We start from the raw sequence: 17,937 nt of genomic DNA on the forward strand, positions 1-17,937 counted from the left end.
CCTCTTGCTGTGAGGCGAGAGTGCTAACCACCACACCAGCGTGCCGCCCGGAACCCTGAATATATGTCCAATAAATGTATGGATTCTTTCAGGTGGCCACAATGGCAGTGGTTAAACAGCTGCTTTTGGAAACTCTGAATAGTTTGAGTGACAAGGAGCTCGAGGAATTCAAGAAGTTCCTGATGTGGATCATCTGCCAGAAGAAACTCAAAGCCATGTCATCACCGATCAGCCTCACAAAAGACAGAGCAGAAATAGTGGATCTGATGTTGCAGACCTACAGCCAGCAGTCTGTGTCGTTAACCAGGGAGGCTGTAAAGAAAATGAACAGGACTGATCTGATGCAGAGGTTGTCAAAGCCCAGCTCAGAACTTGAAGGTGAGTCAAAAAATATCATAATCTTATGTGTCTCATAAATGTCTAATAAATACATTTTGTGATTCATAATTTGAAGAAGGTAAATCTGCTTGTGTACAAACTCTATCAGTACCAATGTGAAAAAAATGGAGCAGGGATCAATAAATCAATTGAATCATAATTAAATCAATAACAGTCACACAGAATGTCATAAGTTTAATGAGTTAAGAAATGATAGCAGGACTTTTGTGTTGGATTGCTTTTAGACCGTGTTTATGATATTGTGAATCCACTGTATTTATTCTTGAGGTGACTGAGCCTTTATAAAGTCGATTATACTTTCTACGTTAGGTTAGAGTATAATCCTCTGAGTCATTTTAAATGTTTTTTCTCTGCAGAGAAACACTCACTCACTCTGGATGAACATCAAACTGCAGTGTTGGAGAAAGTGAGTCTGACTTTACACATCACAGCTTTCATTCAGTAGATGCAGGTTGAAAACCATCCTCATCCTGAACATTATAAATGCTGATACAAATCAAACCAAAGGTTTTAAATTGGATGATACTCACAGTATTGAAGGGTAACTTTTGTGTTTTCCAACCTGGACCCTATTTTGCCTTTAAGTAACTAATGGGAACAACAATTTTTGAAAGTGGTCCAGTATTGAGCACTGCATCCAAAAATGGCAAAAGCAACTGTAATGAAATGAACACCATCGATTTACATCCACTGTATGTGCTTGTTTTCACAGGCTCCAATTGTTATTCTAAGTGTCTGACAACAGAAACAAAATAAGTCTCACAAAAACCACCTAGTTTAGTCTCTCCACTGTTCTAAAAATCACAAACTCTGCTTTGGTTGAAATAATCCCTTAATTCATTCAGTTAGATGCAAAAATATCAACCAGCAACCTCCGGAGCTGAGAAATGAAGCCAGCGTTACAGCAGAAATAAACATCTTTACAGCCTGACACAAAAAAAAAAAACAGTTTTGGTCTCTGTAGCTAATTTTAATACCCATGACAATTATTCGGAGGATGAATTTTTCTGAAACTCACCTGTTTACATTTTATTTAGGCGTAAAGTCACGCATATTTAATGATGGGGTGGCTTGAGTGACAGGCTGTCTGCGATGCGTTGCTGTAGTCTGTAAGTTAGGTCCATCCCTCGCTTTTCCACAGCTCCAAATATGGTCACTTCTGACTCCAACAAACCAAGACAGCCACTTAATACATTCTATGGAAAATATGCTGGTTCTATATATGCTAAAATTAATGTTTATTTAAATGGAGTCTGGTGTGTTTGGTGAAAATTATTTCAAGGATGTTTCTGGTTAAACAGAAAGAATATTATTGTTAAATAAAGAGGTTAACCTCTTTAGGGTTCCTCTCCATAATGTTGTCAGACACTTATAATAACAATCTGAGCCTGTCAGAGGAAAAACCAAACACTTTAAGAAAAAGAGGGAAACATAATCAGTAGAACATTTATTACTAGCTGTATCATTGTCTGAAGTGATCATGCAGAGAAAATAAGAATATCATAAGATCCATGTCTAAAATGAAAAACACGGATGAAATACAAAGAAATATGTTTATTCATGCCCGTTCAGAAATTACACATTTGCTTAACGTATCCTTGAAAATTTTCAGGCAGCTGTGAAACAGATTCTTTTGGAAACACTGAAGGATTTGAGTTCAGAGGAGCTGGAGAAAATCAAGTGGTTACTACAGTTCACGCAGTTCCAGAAAGGCCTTCCACGCACCTCATGGAAACAGTTGTACTGGGCAGGCAGTACAAAAGAACTAGTTGATCTGATGGTCCAAACCTGTGGCCAGCAGTCTGTGGAGGTGACCAAGGAGGTTTTCATGGACATGAACAGGACTGATCTAGTAAAGAAGTTGTCAGTCATCAACTCAAGAATGAAAGGTCAGAGAAAGAAGATGAAACTGCCACATTACCCAATCACATGTTTCTCATAAGTGTTAAATAAATAGAGTTTAGATTTCATAGTGAAGCTACATTTAATCTTAATTGAATCAATAAGAGGGGGTATTTCATCATCACTCCCCAGTATCTCATGTAAACATATCTGCAGGGAGCAATGATGCTGGAGTCTAGACGCCAAACTCTAACTATGTTCTGCTGTTGAAATAAACATTTAAAACGTGAGTTGTCTGACTGAAATGGGTGTTAATGATATGGTGTCAAACCTCTCTCATTCTGTTTTTATGATGTCAGATCCAAGCCCATTTTAGTGTTATTTTGCGATTAATACTCATATAGAATTTTATTGAAAAGCAACTTAATCTAAAGTTGTTTATAGTCTGATTTGTAATCTGCAAAGAGTCATTTTCTGTTTTCTTTCTCCTCAGAGAAACATCCATCTGAAAGGCTCCAGAAGGTAAGTAATGTCACATTAGACATACTTTACACAACACACTATTAATTTAATTTTTACAGCTGGAAAATCATCCTCATTATGACAGTAGAGAGGTGGATTTTAAAATAAATAAATAAATTTATTTATTTATTGAGATTTTCCATGAACATACAAGACAGTAACATAAGTAGTCACTCAAGTTGCAGTTATGTCCAAAAAATAAATAAATTAATGAATTAAAGGATACTGGAGACTAACAACAACCAAAACAAAGAGATTACGTCAAGAGAAAGAAAAAAAAGGGAAATGATTATAATAATAATGATAATAATATTAAAAAAACTACACATAGACAAATGAGCACACATGAAGCAAAACAAAACAGTACTAGTGCATCACAGTGCATTCAAATCTCAAAAGTTTTAAACCAGAAACGTGTGGTGGAAGTCACGAGAGCATGTGATCAGGTGGATCACTCCTGCTTCTGGTAGCACAGTGACAGAGAGTTAATAAAATTAAATTAATCATGTTACAGAGATCAACACATGCAGAACCAAATATATCATTATCCTTATGTGGTTATTATTAGCTATTTTAATACTCTTATTACTAAAATGTTTCCATTGATGCAAAAAAAAAAAAATTTCATCACTACAGTGGAATATTGCATAAATGTCCTCCGTCTACTTTGAATCCATCAGGTGGTGACCATGACATCACTTATGGATAAGCTTTTTGAAACTCTCAAAGACTTAAGTTACGGAGAGCTCAAGCAATTCAAGCATGTCCTGCAGCACACTACAGTGAAGAAAGGCCTCCCAAAAATCTCAAAACAGAGAACGGAGACAGCAAGCAGAGATGAAATAGTGGAGCTGATGGTGGAGATCTACGGCGAGCAGTCTGTGGAAATGACCAGGAGGGTTTTAATGGAGATGGACAGGACTGATCTGGTAGAGAGGTTGTCAGAAGTCAGCTCAGGTAAGTTGTGGGGTTAATACAAATACTATTCCAGCATCAAAGATTTGGTTTGCAGGGGACTTCTGGTGTGGCACTGAGGCTGGCAGCTGTGTGGAAGAACTTGTCCTGACCTGTCGGTTTTAACCCCCAGGAAGAGCAATTTTTAGACATGGAACCTAGACTGAAAAGCAACATGGAGGGGGAAAAGCCGCGGAAAGTGGACAAAGAAAGTTACGAGAACAATGGCGAGACAGGGAAGGCTAATGAGGTTTTGGCTAACTCAAGCATGCAGGCCATCTATAATGAGATTCGGACACTGAGATCGAATTTTAAAAGTGACGAGTGATTTCCGACTTTCTTTTCGTGAAGATAAGAGGAAGGAACTGAACGAGTTTTGGGAAGAAATTAACCAGAACCTCAAAAAAGCTACAGGCGACCTGCCAGCCACTAAAGCCTGAGTGACGGAGGCAGAACAATGCATAGCCAACATTGAGGAATGGGACGTGGCAACACAGGAGGCACTTATCCACGCACCGGAGAACCAAGAGTCTCTGCAAGCAAAGCTAACCAACCTAGAAGCTTGTTCACGCTGCAACAATCTTTGCATGCATGGAATACAGGATCTGAGGGTACCAATTGGGATTTTGTGGCGAGGCTTATAAAATCAGAACTTGGCCAGCCACTAGCACCTAAAGCGGGATTTATAGTTGTGCACAGACCTTACGCATGCTGCCAATGCTGTTGTGAGCATTTATACTCGTGTGGCAGTGTGTCTGTGTCACTTTGCAGTTACATTTCCAAAACATTAGTCTGCAGTGGAGGTTTCTGTGAAGTGCTGTAAAGTTTAGTTGATTTAAAACACACCCAAAACACACATTAAATGCACTTTAAACATGGCTTAATAGAGACAATTTCAAACACAAGTACACAAATTGGCTTCACTATAACTTGCAGCATTCACAGACAAATACTTGTCTTTATCTGGACACATTTTCCCCACAAATACAACATGCTAACCTTATTTGCACAAGCCTATGGCATTCTACATTGTATAAATTAGCCTAGCAGCTGGCAATCTTTTCCTCTTCTCATATAAAACCAGGGTAACAGCAACATTTAACAAAGGTAATGGTACATCATTTTGCTCCATTCCAAATGACAAGGTTCACAGACAAAACAACTGTCATACTAAACACATTTTCCAAACAAATGTCACATGCTAATGTTATTAGCAAAAGCCTATGGCATTTTACATTGTATAGATTAGCCTAGCGACAAGTGGAGATTTCCTCTGTTCATATAAAGCCTCGATAAATCCGAAGTATAAATCCCTAAAGGATAAATTAAACACAAGACTTAAAATGTTATTTTTGTGGAGGCTTTATTTTCTTCACAATTTATTGTTTCTTATCTGTGAAATAAAAGTAAATAAAGCTTCGTTTACACTGAGTGAAATTATTTCAGCTTGCAAAAACAGACAGGAGGTCTGGGTTGCCACAATAGTTAAATTTTTGGGGAGGTGCATGTAGGGTACATTGTAGGCTCTACATCGAGCCTACGCCGTAGCTACGGTGTCGATTTAATGCAGAAGTATAAACTCCCTATAAGCCTCCCCGGAATGCACAGCCCAGATCGTTGGTGATTTGCTTCCAGGAGTACATAGTGAAAGAACAGGTGCTGCATGCTGTGTGGAAAAAGTGAGAGGTCCAATATGAAGGGAAGAGGATTTACATCGACCAATATTATCCTTCCGAGATACTGCAGAAAAGAAAGGCATACGCAGCGATATTGAAGGAGCTTAAGGCAAAGAGAATCCGGTTTCAGACGACATATACAGCTAAACTGAGGGTGTTTTTGACAGCGGAGCCCAAATCTACAAGAGTGCATCAGAAGCAGCTAAATCTTTGATCAAGAAAGGATTCTCCTTAGATAACTTCAAGGAGCCTGATGCTAAGCGCCAAAACAGCCGAGACTAGCAACGTGGGAGAGGGCAGATGCAGACCGCTGCAGGCACACAGTGGACCAGGAGCGCTTACAAGAGAGGCTATGGAGTTTCTTCGCAGAAAGCCTTGTCACTCAAAGATTCTTCTTTCTTATTTTTGGACAGTTTACCAGAAGATTTATTACTGTCACTCTTCGACCCTGCCTGAGTTGAATCCTAACCGGTTAAAGATGAACCCTTTTTGGAGCTGACGGTAAAGGTACAGAGGGCTTCTTTTTTTTTTCGCACACAAGGGAGGTCCTCGACTGACACGAGGATTTCCTCTCAATTCGAGATTTCACTTTGAGATTTTTTCCTGTTTTCCGTGGGTTTTATTATTATTTTTCTTTCTCTTCTTTCCTTTGGGATTGAATATGTATTTTTCTTCTTGCAAGCTTTATGTGGTTAATTGTATTCGATAGGTTGTCGTGGGCAGTGTTACACAAGTTTAAGCAATGTAAAAAGAATATATGCATAAACAGGAATACAAGATAGTTACACAATGGCCTGCATAATCCAATAAAATAGAGTAAAATCATTGCAAAGAGAACAAGAATGGTTGCAGATAATTTTTCGGCAGGAAACCCACCTATCCCCAGCAGAGCATGAAAATTTTAAAAGACTGGGTTTTCAAAATACATATTATTCATCACATAAATCTGGAAGGAGGAGGGGGGGTAGCTAACCTGATTTCTAATGCAGTAAATTTTGAATTCATATCTGAAGTCAAAGATAAAGAGGGAAGTTACATGTTGCTTAAGGGCAAATTAGATAACAAAGCTGTTACATTACTTTATGTGTACGCACCTTCAGGGAGCAATAAATCATTCTTTAAGAAATAATTTGAGTAGTATAAGGGGACCAGCTTTGCGCGTGCATGTGAAATGCGCGTGCACGTGAGACGTGCGTGCGTGCGTGCACGTGAACCCCCCCCCCCCCCCCTACACCCGCCCCTCCCCCACCCCACCCCCCACCCCCCTTCCGGTTCCCCCCCCCCCCCCACACCGTCATATGAAATCCAGCTCTCATTGGTTAAACATAGCGCCTCCTTCTGGGGGGCTGGTTTCCAATGAAACCCTAACTATTGGCTAATCAAAAGCCCTCCGTCATACGAAAATCCTGCTCTCATTGGTTAAACATAGCGCCTCCTTCTGGGGCTGGTTTCCAATGAAACCCTAACTATTGGCTAATCAAAAGCCCCTCCTTGCGCCCCTGCACGGAAAAATGTCGACAGGTGTTGATTCGTCACCTCGCCGGAAAGTAGCGACAAGTGTTGATTCAACACTTCACCTAGCCCAGACCACTGCGCATGGCGCCGGATGTCCGAGATCAGAGGAATTAAGAATGCACGGATGTTTTTACAACGACCCCCCTGCTGTGCAGCATCTGTTCGGTGTAATAAATGTTCAGACATGTCCGGGCAAAACACGAGAAGAAAGTACAGTAGCCAATCATACAGCAAGGCTAGACCAACAACCAATCAGGGTTTCATGATGTGTGTCGTGTTTGTTTTATTGTTTTACCCAAATGTATAAAAATCCCAGTGAAACAAGCAGAGGATCTTTTAAAAAAAGTCTAGGTTGCGTGAAACACAGCGGACCCTTTTCTACAGCTTTTACTGCGGACAATGGCCTCAATTAACGGTAAGCGTGCCTAAACTATATTGGATAACATTGCTCTCTAGATACTTAATTTTTCTCAGAAAAACATTCTAAAAACAACAACTACAAAAAAAAAAAGTATTTCTCATTAGGTACAGCTGCTGACGATTCGGAGTTGAAAACCGTGCCCCTGCACCCGCTGCAGCAGCCGTAAGTTAACATATCATTTCGTAGTGTGCGTGCTTGTGTGTGATTACTTATTTTCATTATTACTGTTATTAAATTCTAAATCTAACGAATGTATTTTCGTTTTAAATCTTGATCTAATGAATGTATTTTATTATTATTATTTTAAAGAGTGTGTTACTAAGCTAAATAAATGGTATTACTTTCCAGCTGCAGCACAAAGACGCTCACTTTCGTTGAAAAGGCGCAGAACAGACCCTCCAGCCTCTGCTGCTGCTAGAGATTTTATACCGTAAGACTGTTTTATTTTTATATTTTATTTATCATTAATGGGGGAATGCTTGCGGCATCATTGCAAACATCTGTTTTACCTCCTCTTTCTCCACAGTGCACAGCGCAGGCCACTGAGACCCCTCAATCAGTTTTCTAGCGGGTTTAACACGTAAGACACAATGTTTTAACGCTACTTTATATGAATATTATGTTAATATGTGTCGGATACAGAATACTGCTAACATATCGTTTTGTTTGTTTTTGTTTTTTCCATAACAGTGCCTGGGCGATTCACCAGGACTACCCGGCTGAAAATTTCCAGAGGGTTACCGTCAGGACAAGGATTTCTCACGTAAGACACGTCGTTATTTAATAATAATAATAATAATACTAATAATAATAATAATAGCAGCCTAATAATGATAATAATATTGATAATAATGATAACGTTAATGTTGTATTTTTTTAAACAGTGCTCAACCGCCTGAGCTGGCCACGCAAGAAACAAGCGCCGCGTAGCTGCGTTACTGGTTGTCCAGGGATTATCTGCGGGTGAAGCGTGGAGCGCACTAGGATCGGGCGGTGTAGAATCGGCTCCAACGGCTGTTGAGGAGTGCTTCAACGGCACATTCGAGGAGGTCGGGGAGTCTGTGAACTCGTTTCCTAACGGTCGAGAGGAAGTCGGCGGAACAGCGGACGCCCAGCAGCGTGAGAGGGCATCGATCAGTGAGGAACACGGGCCATCTCCTCCTCCTCCTCCTCCTCCGCACCGGCGGCTATTTAACGTGGGAATATCTACAGAGGCTTTGTGGAGTCAGCAGGAGTCGCTCTCTCCACCACAGAACACCAGCCTACAGCATCAGCACGAAGTAAGCAAAGATCTATTTTCTACGAGTACACCTGTGAAGGCTGGCGTTGCTGATACTGGTGCTGCTTCTGCTCCGCAGCGGGGAGGTGTGTGTGGGAATCTCCCACAATCCCCACATTATTAATAGGTGCTGACTATATTACAGATTTTGATGATCTGTTAGACAGTAGTGGTGAGTTCCGACACAGTAACTTACCCGACTTACTGACTTTATCACCTGTAACCGCTTAATATCCTCCTCCCAGTGTTTTTGCTGACGTTGTTGTTGAAAACGGTGAGGAGGAGAGCATAGCATTTATTGATGCACATCCAGGCCAGGCCTCCAGCCCGCCTCAGCCTATCCCTTTTCCCCTGCCTCCTCCAGTAGGTGTTGTTGTTGATGTTGATGAGAGTGTAGTGTTTGTTGATGCGTATCCAAGCCATCCCTCCAGCCCTCCCGGCCTATCCTCACCCCTGTCTCATCCAGTAGGTGTAGGTGTAGTTGTTGATGCTGATGTTGAGAGTGTATTGAGCCATACGTCCCGCCTCCACCCAGCAGCTGCCTACCCTCCTCAGCCTATTACCGACCCTGTCTCACCCTCTGATTCTCCCACCCCAGTGGCTGTTCTAGCAAGAGAGAACGCATTGCTCAAAACCAGGTGCAGGCATCAGGCTAGGCTAATCAGGCGCGAACAGCGTCAGAAAAGATTTGCCGAGACGCGATACCTCCTCCTGGCAAGCGAGCGGCGAAACCTGATTAGGAGCACTAAAACTAACGAGCGACGCTACAGAGCCCTTAATACACAGGTACATTTGCTTAAACAGAGCGTCGGCACCTTAGTGAATTACAGCACACAATCACAACATCAATAAATAACTTAGTAGACGCACTGTATAGAAAAACAGGAGCACATTGTTAAGTAACGTAGATAATGGCACCACCGAGGAAAATGTTAAAACGAATGAGCACCCAGGTCGGGATGGTCGTTATGACACAGATGACGAAAGCACACATTTTACTGATAATGTCGATTCGTCCCAGTGCACTACAGAGGGGCGTGCTTTGACAGGTACAGTTAGGGAACGTTTTAACACACCCTCTGGACCAGATGTATTGGCTAGCCACAGCAGTGTTATGCGCTGGTCCAGATACATTATAAAAGAATGCGGGGATAGAGAAGAGAACAGCACTGTTTTTAAGAGACAGAATTTTATGCCCATCATCATCAGCGTCATCACCATCACTCGCTTGCGGTTCAGGTTCTGGTGTTGCTGCTACTCCGCTACATCTAATGCTGATGTTATTGTAGAAATCGGTGTTAATAATAACAACAGTGACAACGATAATATAGCATCACCATGCCGCTGCTGTCAGTTCTGGGACTGTGAGTGTCTCTCGTGTGAATGTGTGCGTGATAATGGAGCCTCTGCTGATGATGCTGCTCTCAGTTCTGGGTCCGTGAGTGTCTCTGGTGTGAATGTGTGTGATCGCGGGGTCTCTGCTGAGCATGCTGCTATCAGTTCTGGGACCGTGAGTGTCTCTGGTGCCTCTGCTGAGCATGCTGCTATCAGTTCTGGGGCCGTGAGTGTCTCTGGTGTGAATGTGAGTGATCGCGGGGTCTGTGCTGAACATGCTGCTGTCGGTTCTGTGAGTAACTCTATGGTCTGTCAACACGGCGCAGGAAATCCGGTAGAAGGAACACCTGCTGTTCCATCTACCAGTACAGGCGGTGCACAGTTGCGTGTCCGTGACATACCTAGATTCAACGCTGCCGAATTTCGCCAGAGGGTCGATTTCAGAGACGTTAGTCTTGATAACATCACCCAGGCAATTGACGGTGTTAGAGAGAGGTTGTCATGCGTGATTGGTGCAGCCTTAGAGGACTCTCCTGCAGGTAGTGTATTAAATGTGGTTTTGAGAGGACCATCTCTAGCCAGCGATGTGCAGGCTGTTTTAAGCTCTGACAACGCATATAACGCTGACGAGTTTTTGGAGGTGGTCTCTCAAGTTGTGCAGAGTAATGACACGTCGCTGACAGATGATGATCTGGAGTTTGTTGTGACCGTGGCACGGGGTAGTAGTGGTGGTGGTTCTAGACTGAGGCTAGGAAGCGTCCTTATGATGAAATTTTATCTAAGAAGGAAGGCACCTGTATAACCCTGAAAACGACGTGTCTCAGAACAGTCTTTGTTTCTCTCTTTGTCTCGCCCATTTTGTTAATGAAAGCTTGTCTGCCACTGATAAAATGCAGTATGCTAAACAACTGCATAGCGCTGTAGGATTTGATGAAACCCACAAGGTGTCGCTCTCTGATATCACAAAATTTGAACATCACTTAAACATAAAAATCGTAGTATTCCACCATGGTTCAGGCGTAAACACCTGCAGTGTTACAAAACCCATGACGCTGTACACGCCAGCACTGTGTGGATGTACCTGCACAATGACCATTATTACCTGATTGTAAATAAAACCGGTTTCTTTGGCGGGACCTATGTGTGTGACTACTGTTACGGTTCATACACAGAACCGTTTAAGCACGTTTGTAAATACCTCTGCAATGTTTGTTATACACAGTGTCACATGCACACAGGGCCACTGTAAAATGTACAGGGTGTAAACGAATCTGCAAGTCCAGACACTGCTATAATCAGCATAAACACTCACTCTAAACACGACGCAGCGCCGTGTGACAAAGTGAAATATTGTGAAGAGTGTGGTAAAACCTACAATGCGGCAAGAACGCAGCATAAATGCAAGCCACCAAAGTGTACACACTGCGGCGAGGCCCTAAATGAGAGCGATGCTGTACACCAATGTTTTATCCAGCCGCTGAAAAAACAAAACCCACACACAAAATACATATTTTTTGATTTTGAGACACGTTATCACGAGGGCAAGCGAAGCAAACTTTGTGTGTGCTATGGACACAGAGGGAAACAAATTTTGTTTCAACACCCTGAAATGCGTTGACACGTTTGTTAAACGGTACCGGCAGCCAAAATATAGGGGTACACATTTATTGCACACAACGCCTCTGGGTTTGATAATTACATACTGCTGGAATATTTTGTGCAACAGGGATCCCTCCCACAGTAACCATGCGTGGCAGTAGGGTCATCCTGATGTATGACAAGGCGTTCCAGCAACGCTGGATCGATTCTTTCAGCTTTCTACCCATGCGTTTATCCAGGACACCGGCTGCCATGGGTTTTGAGGACATGGAGAAGGGTATTTTCCGCAGTTCAACACCAGGGCGACGAGTACTATGTGGGAAATACCCGACCCTCTTATTACGGTACAACACCATGTCTGACAGTGACAAGCATAGGTTCATGATCTGGTATGACACCGTCCGTGAGAAAACCTTTGATTTCCAGACAGAAATTCGCCACTACTGTGTTAATGATGTAGAAGTGCTTCGCAAGGCCTGTCTAATTTATCGTGAGACATTTATCAGGTGCACAGACCTCGACCCGTTCGCGTTCACGACACTGGCGACGAGTTGCATGGGCGTTTTCAAAACGCGTTTTCTCCAAAGACACCCTTGCCCTCACGTATGAAGGCGCATACACACGGCAGAATAAAACCTATTCTGAGGTGTCTATGCAATGGCTGGAATACGTGGCCAGGTAGAAGGCTCCAGATTAGACACGCTTTGAACCACGGTGAGCAACAATTTGGGCAGTTTTTGTGGATGGGTATAACAGGGCCACAAACACATGCTACGAGTTTGCGGGATGCTTTTTCACGGATGTGTCAAGTGTTGCGTCCAGACCGAAGTGAATCCTGTCACAAAAAAACCTATGGCAGTCTGTACCACTCATTCTGTGAAAAATATCAGCGTTGAAAAGTGTGCATGGTCTGCGTGTGGTGGTGATGTGGGAATGTGAGTGGGAGGCGCTAAAACGTTCAGACCCATCTGTTCAGGCGCACCTCAACACTTACAGGCTCAAAGAACGCCTCGACCCACGACAAGCCCTTTTTGGAGGTCGAACAAACGCCATCAAGATGAACCACAAGGCAGATAACGCAGATGAGAAAATCATATACTACGAATTCACAAGCCTGTATCCTACTGTACAGTCAAAAAAACAATACCGGTTGGACACCCTCAAATTATCCACGAGATTTTGGTCCGGTAGAAAACTATTTCGGGTTTGTAAAGTGTACCGTGCTTCCTCCCAGAGGTCTGTACCACCCGTACTGCCCTACAGGTGTCACAACTGGCTCATGTTTACGTTGTGTGGCAGGTGTGGTGCTGAGTTAAACCAGACCAGTGTCTGTGCGCATACTGACGCCGAGCGACAGCTGTCAGGTGTGTGGGTCTCGTTTGAACTTCAGAAAGCTGTCGAGAAGGGGTACCTGATTGTCTGCATTGATGAAGTGTGGCATTTCCCAAACAAGACAGACACCTTGTTCAAGGAATATGTCAAGACGTTTTTGAAGTGTAAGCAGGAGGCGTCAGGCTACCCCGGGCATGTCATTACTCCTGCAGAGAAAGCCCAGTACATACGTGACTACCATGAAAAGGAGGATTTTACTCGATGCTGACAAAATCTGTGTCAACAAGGCGGTCAGGAATTGTAACAAGCTTCTCCTGAACTCATTGTGGGGCAGATTCAGCATGCGGAGTAACATGCCCTCCTGCGAGTTAATTACAGAACCGGAGAGATTCACGCAGCTCATGTTCAGCGACCATTATGGCGTCGTCAGTTTGGGTTTATATCCGATGGCGTGGCCATTGTCCAGTGGTGTCACGCAGATGGTAAGGCGTCCAGAGTGAATGATGTGAATGTGTTCATAGGGGCTATGACCACCGCCTATGCTAGGCTGATGCTGTATGACTTGTTGGACAGGCTGCAGGAGCGTGTGCTGTACTGTGACACGGACAGCGTCATTTTCACGTCCGGCCCAGGTGATTGGGTTCCCCCTCTAGGCTCATACTTGGGTGACTTAACCGACGAGATCAATGACGGTGATGTGTGCGGGCTCCCAGAGGAAGATTATATCACAGAGTTTGTGTCTGGGGTCCAAAGTGTTACGCCTACTGCACAAAACTTGGTAAAACGCAGGTCAAGTGCAAGGGTGTCACACTTAACGCCAAAATGCAGCAGTGCTCACCCACGAGTCGCAAGGGGTTGGTCCAGTCCTTTGTGACCAATCAGAACACTCAGATGCATGTGATCACAGAGGCGGAACCCATCAGGCGTGATAACAAGAAGTTTCATCTTAAAAATGACGTAGTACACAAAAAAGTCAAGGTTGTGTATAACAAGCGCAGAGTCCTGTCAGACTACAGCACCCTACCTTATGGCTACTAACATCTCTTTTGACTCAAGACTGCAGCATCCGTTTAGTTTGGTGGTGAGTGGTCCTCAAATTGTGGGAAGACATATTTTGTCAAGGGTCTTATTGAAAATGCATCTACAGTTATTTCACATAACATTGATAATTTGGTCTACGATACTCATGCTGGCAACCTTTATATGACCAACTCCTTAAATTAAGAGACATCAACTTTGTTAAAGGGTTACCCGATTCCCTGTGTGACGAGCTATTACCCCGGACAAGACTAATCTACTCGTCATAGACGATTTAATGAATGACGCAAGTGACAATATAGAAGTTCAGAATGTATTCACCAAATATGTCCACCATAGAAATCTCAGCTGTATATATCTGGTTCAAAATTTGTTTATACAAGGCAAGGCTAGCAGAACCATTAGTTTAAACACAAACTACCTTGTCTTGTTCAAAAACCCTAGGGATAAATATCAGGTTACACTCCTGGGCAAACAGATGTTTCGGAAACACTAAATATTTTTTAGAGGCGTTTACTGACGCCACTAGTTCCGCATACAGGTATCTCCTCATAGATTATAAAGCTGTCACTCCAGACCACTTGAGGCTCAGAACCGCTTTGTTGTCAAATCAGCAGGTTGTTTATATGCCTAAAAAACAAAGGGCTAAATAATGTCGTCACGCGTGCAGAGGAATCTAGCCATGTTGGAGTTGTTATATAAAGCAACGCCGGGTATGAGAAGGGTCATTGTGTGTGGCGCTAGCGCAGACTTTATCGATGCACTCTGTGAAATAGCTTTAAATGTGTTGAGAGGTAACATCCCTTTGACAGAAAAACAGTACTCTCAGTTAAAAAAGAAGAGAGGCATCATCAGACTGGTTGCGGACAAAAATGTTAAACATTTAAATAAGAAAAGAGGATTAACCAGAGCGGCGGGTTTTACTACCACTACTTGGAGCGGCTATACCATTTATCACAAGCCTGATAAGCAGAGGTTAAGAAAGAAGAATATGGAGCATGCACAGAAGATGTTTTTGGTTCCTCAGCATCAGCTTGACATGTTAAAACAGCAGCAGCAGCAGCAGCATCAGGACCAAAACACTGCAAGCATAAGACAGGTAGTACAAAACGACCTTGACCGAGCCATGTCTGACATATTGAAACTACCGGACACAGACATATATGAAAAGCCAAAAAATACTCTCAAGTACTGCAGCGTTATTTGGCATTGGTGAGACAGGGTGAGCGTGAAAAAACTGTACTGACCCTGGCAATGCCTGATAACGAAATTAGACCAGAGGACCGCAGACCTGATGATGATGATGATGGGCATAAAAAGGACACGGTTTTAGAGGGTGTGTTAAAACACATTCCTAAAAGAAGTCAGAGAAATGCTGAATACATTCTAGATGCAATTACCCGCTCAAAGCATGTTTTATCCTGGACAGACAACGCTGAAATTGTTGTTAACGGCCGTCCCCTCCACGGTACTCATTTGTATGACCTGGTGAAAAGTGTCACTGCATCACACAATATTTCAGACATTTCTAGACCACTGGGGTGGGACGTGTTCCTAAAAACCCTAGCCCATTTAAACATACCTTTAATGGCCATCCCTAACAAACAGGTGCGTGGGGATATAGCGGAGTATAAAAGAATCGGAGACGCCCCTAGTTTTTCATCCCATAAAAGCAAGGGGAAAAAACGGTCGGTAATAGGCTCACCGGGGTGCTTTAGCGCCCCACTAAGGACACCTGCTTCAACACGTTCACTACCTCACAGACTAAACACTTCACAGTGGGAGGATTTTTAATAATAATAAAAGTGTGTGTGTGTGTGTAATTTTGTTACATTTGTTCTGATTTCTTTATATTTTTAATATTTACTATTGAATGTCGTTTGAATGTATTTGGTTTTTTTTTAACTTTTGACCAATTTAATGTATTTTTGTTTTATCTCTTGACCATATGAATGTATTTTTGTTTTAACCCTTGACCTATTGAATGTACCATCATTTTTCATCATTACTATTATTAAATTCTTGACCTATTGAATGTATTTTTGTTTATAACTCTTGATCAATTGAATGTCTGTTTTATTTTTCATTATTACTATTATTAAATTCTTGACCAAATGAATGTATTCTACAAATGTGTTAAATAAATGGAATGTCTGAACTGCGGATCATGCTTTCTCTCTCTCTCTTTATTTATTAGAATTATTCACAGTCACACAGCATGTTGCTGCACTGTACACATGTAAAATTATATCCACGACATACAGAGGGCTGTATTTTGTTTACAAACTTGCACACCATAGCATCATTGCGTGCCAGATTAGCACTATACATGTTTAACATTCTTGTAAAAGGAATTCCTCTTTGTATATGACACAGAAAAAAGACACAATGCTGTCCACAGGCTGTAGAGTAGTTGTTCTGAACCTGCCTCTGGGAATAATACACGTCTGCACAGTTTTCAACGAGGTATCTGTATATCTCCGATGGAAATTTGTCGCTGTCGGGAGGTTTCCAAAGCTATCAAAAAATATCCATGCTTCTGTTTCGTAATATAAATAGCGAGCCAGTGTTCACCGGGCATGTTTGAGGGGTGTGTATTCACAACCAGCATGGCTGGGAACGCTGTGCCTTTATGGTTTGACAGTTGGTCGCATGCCAGGACTCCTAAAAAATTTGTCCCGTTAATGATTCTTTTATTGAGGATGCCGGTCAGCTCTATAGTGTTCATGGCTGATACCGCTTCTTCTTTTTAGTAATAATCCAAAAGTACTTGTCTCTTGTTTGATATTTCGATAACAGAATCGTAAACAGCATAACACGAGGTTAACGGTGCGCTGTAGAGGTACTCTGAAACGGACTTCCAACCTCACATTACCACTTTTAATCAGTGATACATTCCCTGCACGACCGTCGTCAGGTTCCAGATTGAAGCAAAATAACGTGTAACCATTCCCGAAATCATTACGTGATATGGCCAGAGACCTGTCTTTTAAATGACGTCCTGTAGTTTGTACCAGCTGGAAATACTCTCTCACATACTGACCTCTCTGAAATAGTGGCTGAAAGGGCTTTGCAGGGTGAGACTGCCCGTCTGCGTACAAGCTAATAAACTCTGTATCGTAATGCTGAAAACAGAAGGGGTTCGGTTATAGCTCCCCGAATATGCCTCATGGTCAACAAAGCCTATGATGACGAATTTGGGGATTTGTCCCATGTAAAGATTTTCCTGGTTGCACACTCTTGTTCCTGCAGGTATGGAAAATGTTTTCAGAGCCACTCTGTCAATAGCGTATTTAGCGTTAGTGTGCTGCAGTGCCCTGCTATGCGCCAATCTAACGGCAGGTGCCACGCCACCTTTTTCACAAATAAGCTAGCGATACGATCTTCACGGCGTATTGATTATTTTGCGCAGATCATTAAGGCAAACTCGTCCTTTGATCGAATAAATTTTAGGAAATGTCTATACCGTTTAGCAATAACTTTTCCTGAAAAAACAAATCGGAGTGTATCGGTGCTATTAATTCCACAGTGCGACTGTTGGCGGTGTATCGCCCTCTTTGGCTGGCCGCCGTTATCTCGGTTATGGAGGCAGCATTCATGTGGTCTGCTGTGTCTTTACAAAACAGGCGCTGCTAAACTGCGTATCCAAGGTGTCCTTTCCGTAGTTGATTAAACACTCGATTATCCCTCGATGCGGGTATGTGTTGGAAGATTGGGTTATAAGCCTGTCTCCTAACATGATATCCACTTGCGAGAATAACGTACACCGGGTAATTTACAAAACCCACATCTGCGGCTTGGGCCAAATCGGTACCATCGGGTTCGTGATTCTCGCGCGCATGTACAGGTAGGTATCGTTTAGATCAATGTAATCCTCGCGCATGCTGATATAAAAAATTCCAGAGGCCCGGCATCCCGTAATGCCGAAACCGGGGGTATTTCGACAAATGTAGATTTTTCAATGGATGTCTGTGTATACGGCACTGTGAACAGATCCAGCTCCGTCTTCACACATTCTTCCGACT

General features: G+C 42.7%; 2 protein-coding genes across 3 annotated transcripts in view; both read left to right on the top strand.

The window, feature by feature from the left end:
* lg3h19orf53 (linkage group 3 C19orf53 homolog) overlaps window positions 1-17,937 on the top strand; it is a 56,752-nt gene that overhangs the window by 19,378 nt on the left and 19,437 nt on the right. The window lies entirely within an intron of this gene.
* The window catches only part of LOC125883944 (uncharacterized), a 51,894-nt gene that overhangs the window by 14,520 nt on the left and 19,437 nt on the right, over window positions 1-17,937 (top strand). For both annotated transcript variants that reach the window (XR_007448617.1, XM_049568610.1), the window contains exons 13-17: window positions 93-378; window positions 756-805; window positions 2,012-2,288; window positions 2,735-2,763; window positions 3,444-3,720. Coding sequence is in view for 1 of the 2 variants with exons in the window: in XM_049568610.1 (XP_049424567.1) it covers window positions 93-378; window positions 756-805; window positions 2,012-2,288; window positions 2,735-2,763; window positions 3,444-3,720 (919 nt within the window). In the remaining variant the exon portion in view is untranslated. The remainder of the gene's footprint in view (window positions 1-92; window positions 379-755; window positions 806-2,011; window positions 2,289-2,734; window positions 2,764-3,443; window positions 3,721-17,937) is intronic.

Source organism: Epinephelus fuscoguttatus, linkage group LG3, assembly GCF_011397635.1.
Source record: "Epinephelus fuscoguttatus linkage group LG3, E.fuscoguttatus.final_Chr_v1".
NCBI lineage: Eukaryota > Metazoa > Chordata > Actinopteri > Perciformes > Serranidae > Epinephelus > Epinephelus fuscoguttatus.